Source organism: Microcaecilia unicolor, chromosome 2 (genome assembly GCF_901765095.1).
Source record: "Microcaecilia unicolor chromosome 2, aMicUni1.1, whole genome shotgun sequence".
Lineage (NCBI taxonomy): Eukaryota > Metazoa > Chordata > Amphibia > Gymnophiona > Siphonopidae > Microcaecilia > Microcaecilia unicolor.
Window position 1 is genome coordinate 419,912,102 of NC_044032.1, and position 11,717 is coordinate 419,923,818.

Consider the following 11,717-nt stretch of genomic DNA (forward strand, 5'->3'; position numbering starts at 1 on the left):
ATTGTTGAGTAGACTACTCCAGTCACCCACAAACCCCTCTGTCAAGAAGTATTTTCTTACATCCACATTCTTAAGTTTCCTTTTCTATAGAAAATGTCACCTTTTTGTACTTGAATAGAGCCTGTCAAATATTTGCATGTTTCTATCCTATTCCCCCCTCCCCCTGCCCCACAGTACTGACTTGGGACAGCCTGCTGTCATTGGATCTTCAAGCTAAGCAGTGTGGGGTCTGTTTAGGGCCTGGATAGGTGACAACCATTGAAATGCAACAAAAACCAATCGCACCAAGAATGCCACAGTTACCTGGGTGGAGCTATAGAGGCATATTTTCAAAGCACTTTGGGAGGCTAAGTTCCATAGGTTTCTATGGAACTTTGGGAGGCTAAGTGCTTTGAAAATGAGTTTGCTAATATCCCAAATTTGTAATACAGCACCGTCCGAGGGGTGTGCAGTCCAAACACATTTATCTTGTTTAGTTTCCCCATGTCATTTATGGTTTTGTTTGGGTTTTTATTCTGTTTCAGAGTATGAGGATGAGGAAAAATGTTTGTTATTCAGAAAAGCATGTTTGATAGCCAAGCGTTGCATATTGCTACAATGGATTCAAATTGACTCTCCTATATTGCCGTTGCGGAGAATTAAAATGCATAATCTAATTTGTATGGAGAGATTATCAGTGATAGGTAGGAAGGAAAAGAAAATTAATAGCTTTTTGAAATCGTGAACCCCATTTCTGGATTCCCTGTCGCCCACCTTGAGAAGTAGCCTGATAAACTTACTTTCTTAATTTGTTTGACTGCTGTGATCGCTGACAATCTTGTCTTTCTCAGGGCTAGCCTTCTTAATCTGGCCTTGTTTGGAGTAGTGCTAAAAAAAGTCTTTATTGCTGAGGGGGAGGGGGAGAGGGGAGGGGAAATGTTCCAGTTTGGGTTTAACTTTGTCATGTTTTGTATACAGAGAGTATATATGCAATTTTGGGGCCTTGTTTAGTATGGTGCACTAACGTTTTTAGCGTGTGCTAACCGTGTAGACACCCATAGGAACACCCATAGGAATTCCAGGAATAACATGTATAGAATGTTTGTACGTTTGGGAAGCTCGCCAGGTGCCCTTGGCCTGGATTGGCCGCTGTCATGGACAGGAAGCTGGGCTCGATGGACCCTTGGTCTTTTCCCAGTGTGGCATTACTTATGTACTTATGGGCATCTATACAGTTAGCACACACCCTAAAAATGTTAACGCGCCTCTAGTGTGGCTTAGTAAACTTGGCCCTTTGTAAGCTGTATGTTAATATAACCTTTAATACAGAAGAACTTTTGAGAAAAAAAAAAGTATTCCCCTTTTCACTTGCAAAGTGTTTCTCTGTTTTCATCCTGTTTCCTATCTTCCATTTCCTTCCATTATTAGCGGAAAAGAGATGGTAAGCGTAACTTGAGGCTAGAGGGATAAACTCAGAAGTGGCAAAAGGAAATATTTGTTCTGAAAATCGTAGAAAACACATGAACAGGAAAGAAGTTGAAAAGAAGTTGGCAGGAATTCAAGAAAGCAGAGGATAAGCACAGAGGATCTTTAGCTATGAAAAAATGAAAGTATAAAGGTAGAGATAACAAGTAATGCTTAATTTTGCCATGTGATGGGAAAAACTTGCAGAATAAATTGGCTTTCAGGTCTTATCAGCTGTCACATTTTCTTCCATAGGTTCCTGTTGTCTGTCTCGCTTTTGAGAGAGAGCCTTAGACAATTTAAAACGCTACAACAACAGATGCTTGGAACTATCTCCCAGTAGAGGTGGTGGAAACAAAATGTAACGAAATTCAAAAACATCTAAAATAAACACAGAGAATCCCTAGATATACCAAAGTCAATTCCTATATTTCCATGTTACAGGTTATTAACAGCACACTGACATTCAGAAATGCGATTTGCTTGTGTTTGCCATTCTTCAGTGATACAGATTCACTGCTATAAAAGGCTGGATTATTTAAAGGAAAGAGTTATGATAAGTCAGTGTACAATCCAGAAATCACAGAAGGTTAGGGTTACCATATGGCTCCAGATAAAGGAGGACACATTGATCCAGTCCGGGTTTTGCTTCCATTGAAAGCAATGAAAGTAAAAACCAGACTGGCTCAATCTGTCCTCCTGTCACTGGCAATTTTCTGCAGTCACGGACCTGGAGCCTTTTATGCAGCTGGGGTGGAAGGTGGAGACCGTCACTGGCCTCAACTTAGTACCCCCCCCCCCTTTTATTTTATTTTATTTTTTTGACAAAATTATCGTTGACTAGAGTTGTACATCGACGGCCTTTTCTTAATTTATATCCAATTTGCATCTGTGAAATTTCTATTTGCATCAGTTTCACCACGTCACTCTGTATGATTACCACATCTAAGTCACATCCTTATGCCTTGGTGGAACACACACAGAGGAAAGCCTCATCGTCATTCTCCTCCAGCTGATCCACCCCACCCCTGCAGGTAAGAGTGCAGACAGAACAGTGACTCCCTGCAGCAGCAAACCCTCCCACCAACTTGAGAAGTCCAAGCAGATTCTTACCAACATCTCTGAGCTCCCCTAGGGGCATCCAATTTGGCAAAGTTCCAAACCTTTTGATCAGCATCTTCAAACCTTGTGCATGCCATCTGCTGATTATCTGCGGATATCCTCAGGTACACAGTTCTCTATTAACTTCTACTACTGTATTTTCCAGCCGGAGGGCAACGCTGAGACAACTTGATGATCCTTCTCAACCCAGTCCTCACGGCACACCCAGCCAGTCGAGTTTTCAGGATATCCACAATGAATATGCATGAGATAGATTTGTTTACAGTGGAGACAGTGCATGCTGGGTGTACCCCAAGGACTGGATTTAGAAGCACTGCCATAGATATTCATTGATCAGAAATACATCTCGCATGCTTACCAGAATTAATGAACAGAGTTCATACCCATTGCAAGTGAATTCTGTGATAAGTCAGACCTAAAGCACTCCCTGTACTTGGCCCAACTCATAGGAATAATTAGGGCAGAGGGCCGAGAACCAGGGAAGCCAGAGTTCAAATCTCACTCCTTGTGACCTTGGATAAATCACTTCACCCTCCATATAAACCTAGGGCTAGATTCACTAACATGCACTGTTTAACACAGGCCCACTGTCGTTGGTGAGTCTTATTTATTGGCCCACTGTCGTTGGTGGGTCTTATTTATTGGCCCACTGTCATTGGTGGGTCTTATTTATTAACAACATTAACTGCACAGCAATAGCACACATTAAATTACAACAACGCAAATCTATAGTAGCTCTCTGAGGAAATCTACTGTAAGCTTTCTGAGGAAGGAAATTACCTGAATCTTTGGATGTTAGTACAGGCATTTTTGATTAAAAAAAAAAGGTTACAATAATCTTTGTTATTAGGGTATATAACTGGAATCAACTTTAAAGAGCTTATGATTAATTAATACAACATACAACAGCATAGTTGACAGTAGGTGCATATAGGTATGATTCCGCCACCCTAATTCTATGCCACAGCATTACTGGTTGCCAGTGAAAGCTTCAGTAAAATGTAAAATTTTAATGTTGGCTTCCAGTGGAATATATATGAGCTGGTCTGTTTATTTGGCAAAGACATCTACCACCTTGACCACTTACAGTCATTACTGTGGTTAACAGAGGTGAAAGTGGAAGGACAAGAGGAACAATATTTAGATGCTGTGGGTTTCACCTACTAGTATCATCCATTATCCTTTCCTATAATGTTTTTGGTCTCATGCATTATTATTTATTTATTGCATTTGTATCCCACATTATCCCACCTATTTGCAGGCTCAATGTGGCTTACATATTTTTTAAAGCATTGTCATTACAGGATAGCAGATACGTTTCGTATTGTGTAGAAATTAAGTGAAGGAAGAAAGGAAGGAAGGAAGGAAGGAAGGAAGGAAGGAAGGGGGTGATTAGGGTAGTTATAGGAGGTGGGTTTTCTTCACTGAGTGGGTTGGTGAGGTGGACTAGTGTGGCTATCGGTTCTCATTGTAGGCCTTGTTGAAGAGATAAGTCTTCAGAGATTTGCGGAAGACAGTTGTTTCGTCAATTGTTCTCAGGTCTGTAGGGAATGCATTCCATAATTGCGTGCTTATTGCGTGGCCTCTAATTATTCTCATACCTCACACTAACATTATCGGCTTTTGTCTCACCTAGAATGTAAACCGTACTGAACCCTGGAAAGGGGATATTAGAAGTATACAAGAATTGATTTGATTTGATCTCTGGAATCAGCTTCCACTAGATCTAAAGCAGGAGGTATATTATTTACAATTTTGGAATGTTGTGAAAGCCTGGTATTTGGAAGGCATTTTGAGGGAGGATGAAGTAATGTTGGAAGGCTATTACTGGGATAGACTGGGATGCTGAAGAAAAATCCAGTGTTAAGACTAGGAGGTATATGCTTTGAGTCTGGGTAATATTTATTATTGTGGTTTTATTTATGATACTTGTTTTTATTGTTCTAATGATTATTATAATCACTTTGATGTACATAATGGAAAGCAGGATATAAAGTGGATATAAATAAAATTAAAACAAATAAAATATTGCAGAATTCCTCAAAGAGATTACTTCCATTTTCTGAATTATATCTTTCCAAACATACATAACCTTCTTTGACAGGACAGTTTGCCAATGATCACTTCAACATTCTCACAAAAATGTTTTATAAATCTTGCAGGATGACACTATACCCCATCTAGTATAGTTTGCCTCTTTGCGGATGATACCAAAATCTGCAATAGGGTAGACACCTCTGATGGTGTGGATAACATGAGGAAGGACTTAGCAAAGTTAAAGGAATGGTCTGGAATTTGGTAGCTTAGATTTAATGCTTTACAAAATGCAGGGCCGTGCATTTGGGCTGCAAAAACCCAAGGGGACGGTACAGTTTAGAGGATGAAGAACTTTTATGTAAGAAAGAGGAGCAGGTGATCATATGTGATGATCTTAAGGTAGCCAAACAGGTAGAAAAGGCAACGGTGAAAGCTAGAAGGATGCTTGGGTGCTTAGGGAGAAGAATGGCCTGTAGGAAAAAAGGAGGTGATGATGCTCCTATATATGACTCTGGTGAGATCTCATTTAGAATCCTATATAATAATTCTCACCTGGAACATTCTGAAGCTCACTCTGTGGGAGGGAAACACTGAAGGCTAGGCTGCCAGGAACACTCACTCTCACTCATGCACCACTCACTGTCACTCAGGACCCGCCCTCAGCCACGCCCCTTCTGGACATAATTCGCAACCCCAACGTTCTAAATGAAGCCTCAAAAGCCCCTCTAAACCGGAACAGTGAGGCGCCAGAGATATCCTGTTTGCCCATGCCTGCAAATCGGAAGTCTGAACTCTGAAGCGCTGTATGCCCTGCCCTCGCGTCACAACGTCATGACAACGAGGGCGGACCACACTGGAGGAAATATCTGCGGCGGACCACACTGCGCGAAAGTAACGCGTGGACCCAACGGAAACACCATCCCGGAGCTTGCAGGTGCCTCGAGGGAGGTTCGGGGACAGCTGCCTCGCTGACGGCCGGGGGGGTTGGGGGACAACTGGCTCGCTGACGGCCGCTCGCGAGGCTCCAAATGCTATTTCCCCATGCCTGCAGGGTGCTTCGGGGACAGCTGGGTTGCTGAACATGCCTCTACAGGCTGCAAACCCCATCTCCCCCTACCCCAAAACCTTGCTAGCGCCCGTTTCATCTCTCCCAGAAACGGGCCTCTCTTACTAGTATTGTGTATAATTCTGGAGACCACACCTTCACAAAGATATAAACAGGATGGAGTCAGTCCAGAGGGAAGCTACTAAAACAGACCTAAAGATCTTAATACGTATACTTTGGAAGAAAGGCAAGAGAGGGGAGATATAATTTAGACATTTAAATATCTATGCGGCATAACAGGAGGAGAGCCTCTTTCAATTGAATGAAGCTCTGGAATGAGGGGGCATAGGATGAAGGTGAAAGGGAATAGACTCAGAAGTAACCTGAGAAAATACTTCTTCACGGAAAGTGAATTTGTGGATCGGCCTCCCAGTGGAAGTGGTGGAGACAAAAACAGTATCTGAATTCAAGAGAGCTTGGGACAAGTACATAGGATCTCTAAGAGTGAAAGTAGATAGCATGGATAGGCAGACGAATATGGTCTTTATCTGCCTACATTTTTCTCTGATTCTGTCTTTTTTGATCTCACGTCTTGTGGACTTTCTGAGACCAAGACAATAGTACTTAAATATTTCCCCTCTGTAACATCAGCAGAGAGGGTCAAACCTGACAGATATAGCCCAGTTTGTCCCTTGCACAGAATTTAGAAGTATCTTCTCAGTTCCCATTTTTAAGGGAGTAGACTGGGTTGGATTGCTATCTTGGATGTTTTCAGTGGGGAACCCTATATTAGAGAATGCTTTTAACTTAGAATTCAGACCAGAAGGAAATTACCTGGCCCTTAGAGGGAAGCTGAAGTTCAAGTTAGGTTAGATGTGGAGAAATGTCTAATTTTGTCCTAGGACTCGGATGGTTTTCAGAAATCAGGGGGAGGGATTTTAATCTGATGGATGGCTTTCACTGATCAAGGGGAAAGGTTTTAGAGTCCCTTTTCCTAAAGCTTAGCACGTGGTAATGGAAATTAGTGCACGCTAAATACTATGCATCCTAATTTAACCCTATGGGGCACTTGGCACTTAGCACACACTAAGCTTTCATAAAAGGACCACTTAATGATTATTTTTTGATAATATACTGCATAGTTTTCTATCTTTTTACAGTTTGCTCTGGGTGTCCTTGAAAATGGTGGAGCAGCCTAGAAAATCTTTTTAAATAACTAAACAAATCATTTTCTGAAAAAGACCAAAAAAATTTAGACCAGAAATGTTGTGGATTTTCTTTACTTGGTGCAAAATCAATGGTGCTTGACAAACAATAATTAATCTTCTAATTTAATACTATGTTTCTGGGCAGTGTGTTTGAGCACTGACTGACACTTTCTTCTCTTCTCATGCCCTTTGTCTCATGCACAGAGAGCATAAAGTAGGAAAGGCTGCCTCATGCCCTTTGTCTTCTCCACATCCGTGAGCTTTCCTACGTCCATCTGGCAAAAATCCAAACCTTTTAACCAGCATCTGCAAAATTGGTGCCTGCATTTGTTGATTAATAGCCTGAGGTATGCACTTCTCCAATGACTACTGTATTGTCCAGCCTGAGGCAGATGTTGAGAATGTGATGGCCCATAGATACCAATTTATTATAAATACATCTCAAAAGGTTTAACATATCGTCACCTGGAAGCAAAGTGTTGTATGTGAAATTTTTGCATGAAATCAGATTTCAGTTTGCTGCTGTAAGATCATCCTGAATGGGAAACTGTTGTTCTGATACTTTATTACATTAATGTGAAAAAAAAATAAAATTTGATATATATTACTGGTGACATAAGCACATTACACTTCTCACTTTCACTTTTGCATCAAGTACACATACAACACTTTTGCTTTCAGGTGACGACCATATGATGAAAAGATTTAGTGGACAGTATTGGCAAAAACTTCTAATGCTTTAACTCAGAAGAGCAGCTGACAAAACCACTGGTATCCAATAGCCAAACAAAAGACCTAGCTAAGGAGTTACAGAGCACACAGTCCAAACCAACATTTCTACAGCGCCACAAATCCATATCACTGCAAAAACACACCTCTCATCAGGGGCGGACTGACAGTGGTTGGGACCCCGGGCAGTAAAGGTCATCCCTCCCCCCCCCCCCTCCCGGCCACTGCCCACCACCGGCCTCCCTGGTCCTACCTTGAAGGACCTGGTGGTCTAGTGGATTCTTCAGGGGCAGCAAAGAATCTCACTATTTCCTGCCCGCTGTCTTTACTTTGAATTATATTTTTATTAAAGGTTTTGTCATACAGAGAATACTTTGGATGGCGGCGGTAGCCTTGATTTTCAAAATGGCTGCCAAGATTTACATCGGCAGTCTCATGGGTCTCAGAAGTCTTGGCAGCCATTTTTAAAACACGGCAGCGTGGCACCACCATACAGAGTAGCAGCAGCAGGCAGGAAAGAGTGGGATGTTTTCCTGCACCCATAGAGGCCACTAGACCACAAGGCAAGGCCGAGGATGCAATGTGCTGTGGTAGGCAACCGGGCAGAGCCTCTGGGTCTCAGGCACTGCCCGGTTGCCCGAATGGTCAGTCCACCCCCATCTCTCATCTATTTGTACATACAGAAACCATTCAACAAGGGCAATGTCTTCCGTGTGGCTGATTATGTAGGCTCTATGCCTATCTGCCAATGAGGAAGAGGCCCCATGTTGTAGAGCTGCATTACAGCAGGTGGGATGGGTACAATTTAATCAGTGATAGAGGGTAGCATTGTGGGTATTATTATTAACTAGCTTTCTTCCTGGTCCTACTGGAAGCACCTGCCTTTAGAACTCACCAGCAAACTCCTGTACAAGGCTGAGTAGTAAACCAGGTCAAGTAAGCATCACTTTACCACAGTTAACATTTTTTTTTTTAAACAGACCAACTGAAATCTATAGGATGACAGTTAAACAACCACAAAATGTGTTTACAGAAGCATTAATATTCACAGGGCAGAGTTTATTGATTTGTTACATTTGTGTCCCACATTTTCCCACCTTTTTGTAGGCTCAATATGGCTTACATAGTACGGGAGAGGCCTTTGCAGGCTCCGGTGTGAACAAATACAGGGTGATGTTGTGGTAAGATCAAGTTCATGTGACACAGCCACATTAGGGAATCGGAGAACGGAAGAGTTGTGTTATGTCCATTACGTGCTTTAGTTTGGTTGTGTTGCAGAGACTAGGCATTTAAGTTGGATAGAGGGTATGCCTTTTTAAACAGGTTGGTTTCTAAAGATTTCCGGAATTTTAGGTTAAATGTTAGAGGTGGGAAGGGGAGAACTAAGGTTATGCTAGATTTTTTTTTTAAGAGCATCACAGCCTTACCGTTCCTCCACATCTATGTTCTCACAAACACTACAGCTGGCAGTGCATGCAAACGAGGTAATTGATCCCTTTCAGGTCAAAAACATCTCCCGAAAAGCACATTTTTAAATCACTAAATCCAGGCGGCAAAACAACTAGCCAGCAAAATAGCTGCCTTTTAATGGATAGCCCTGCAAGCAGCAGGCAATGTGTTGTAAATAGTCTTAACAAAGGACAATGCCTGCCTGTTATACTGACAACTCCACGGCAGAGTACATTAAATGGAAGGAACATCACGAATGCTAGGGAGCAGCCAAATCCTTTCGTGCAGGCTTCTTTTTTGGGGGAGGGGGGTGGGGTTGTGGTTATTTTCATCGCCTATTCATTGCAAACATACTCAGCATATATTAAATCTAGGGATTATATATCCGAGGCACTGATCATTGCGCCGATCATCTTTCCGAGAGCATCCATCACCTGCAGTAAGACCTGAAGCCCGGTACCGTCCATGATGTGCCCCAGGCCCGGACCGCCCCAACAGCACCCTCCACTTCAAACCCCCCCCCCCCCCCCCCCAAGCCAGGACGCCCCCACTTACCCAGAAAATCACATTGAAGCCAAAGATGAAATACTTGATGCAACAGCTGACCTCGGGACCCTTGTAGTGCTTCCCGGACATCGTCTGGGCGCCGGGAGCTGCTCCTCTCCCTCCCGGTGCAGAGTGAAGCGCGCCCGCAGCGCAGGCTAGAGGAGGAGGGGGAGGCGGCTCGGCGCCCCGCTCCCGCTGCCCAGCCAGATCAGGAGGGAGAGAGCTCGGGCACTGTCACCTCCTCCTCCGCCCCTCCCGGAGACACGCGCGGACTGTCGTGGCTCCGCCCCCTACACACCCCCGCCCGGCCCAGCGGCGCGAGCGGAGCGGGGATCTCGCTCTTCTACCGTTGAGGATCGCGTGGCTGGAGCTGCTCCTCCGGCTCGAGTCGGGGGAATGGAAGGAGGAATACGTCTTCCTTTAGCCGCCTCTGCCCAGCATTCGGTGACTCACCCCGTGCACAGCGTGACACCGAGATAATTGCAGCCACTGATTGCGTGCATTATTACATCGCTTGCAAGCGTTGGTGCATGGTTCCAGGCAGCTTTGTTTGGGGTTCTAGCAGTTGCTTCTGCTTTTGATCTCACGTCTGGGTCTTCTTTTTTTTTATTTTATTTCTTACGTTTGTTTGTGCATAAAATGTGCATGTTTTATAACTGTGCCCGCTGCTTCTAAGACGATCTTTTGTTTGGGTCCACTTTTCAGCAGCTCGTGATATACATTCCTTTTTTTTTTTTAATATGTATATATATATGCGTTGGTGGTATTGATGGTACTTGTTTGGCATTTTGATGAGGATCGGAGTAGCTAGTGAGTCTGCCTTTGTGTGTGTGTCTTTAAGGGAAGTCTCCATTCTCTGGTGCACACGATGCCCTCTAGCGCTATACACCAGTGTTATACTAAGAAACTGGAAAAGGGATGTTGCGGCTGGAGGCTATCCTTTCCATGCTCCGCTGAAGGAGGGTTCTGGGGTTTTGCCCCTCTATGAGGTTTTTCGTTGTTGGTTGTTATTTCTATACTACGTTTCTCATCAAAGAACGATGGTAGTAGTTTACAGTCGTATAAAACAATCGATAAAATCTGATCAAGTCAAACTGAAATTAAAATAGAAAGTAAATTTTAATATGGTAAAACTAAAAATAAACTACCACAAAACTCATATGCTGCCGCTATCTACAATCATCCCAACCTCCCGCCCCACCCAAGATGCAGATTTCGTCCTATAACAGGTTATCAATAGAAATCAAACAAAATAAAACATGGAAAAGAAAATATGATGATACCTTGTTTTATTGGACATAACTTAATACATTTCTTGATCAGCTTTCCAAGGTTGCCCTTCTTCCTCAGATCGGAAATAAGCAAATGAGGTAGCAGGTAGTACATATGAGAGAAACATCAAAGCATTACTTTGCCTGTCTGACAGAGTGGGAGGGTGGGGGTATGCATGGGGACATCAGAACATTTCATTGATATTCTAAAAGGATGGGTGTTGGTAGGTGAGAGGAGGGTAATAAACATCGAAAGCTAATCAAGAAATGTATTAAGTTATGTCCAATAAAAAAGGTATCACCTTATTTTCTTTTCCATTTTTTATTTTGTTTGATTTCTATTGATAACCTTTAAGAGTGGACTAACACGGCTACCACACCTCTCGTCCTATAACAGGAATGGGGTGATCAGCTTCCTCTTCTATTGGTGGGTGGGGGGAGTGGGGTGTAGTGATGATGCTTGCAATGCACCTGGGGTGAGGGGTGGAGTTAATTTTGACACCTGAGGGAGAGATTGGATGGGGTCGGTGATGATCAGTTTGTGGTTGGGGTGGTGTGTCAGCACTATAATTTGTTTGTAAGGACACTGAAAAAATGGGGGTAGGTTTTTTTTTCCTGTCCTAAAGACAATATGAAACAACATGAATGAATGCCCATTCCTAGTCTTTAATTATCACAAGGGTAGCTGAAATGCTGTCCCCAGAAATAATGCTGGCCTGAGTATGTGGGTGCTGTGCTGGAATAGACAGCCAGCCCTGGGCATCCTATTACCATTGGCTCTACCTTCCTGGAGTAGCTGGGGGTAGATCCTGCAGCAAGAGTTAGGAAATGTGGTTTGCATACATTTGAATAATTTTACATATTGAA

At 43.1% G+C, this 11,717-nt stretch overlaps 1 protein-coding gene across 3 annotated transcripts in view; it reads right to left on the bottom strand.

Annotated features, from left to right (window-relative positions):
• TSPAN5 (tetraspanin 5) overlaps positions 1–9,925 on the bottom strand; it is a 220,087-nt gene extending 210,162 nt beyond the window's left edge. Inside the window, exon 1 of one of the 3 annotated variants that reach the window (XR_003940667.1) lies at positions 9,589–9,924. Coding sequence is in view for 2 of the 3 variants with exons in the window: in XM_030190717.1 (XP_030046577.1) it covers positions 9,589–9,669 (81 nt within the window). In the remaining variant the exon portion in view is untranslated. Of the gene's footprint in view, positions 1–9,588 lie in introns of all 3 variants that reach the window. The other 2 variants (XM_030190717.1, XM_030190716.1) reach the window with 2 other exon arrangements.
• Between the last annotated feature and the right edge of the window lie 1,792 nt (positions 9,926–11,717).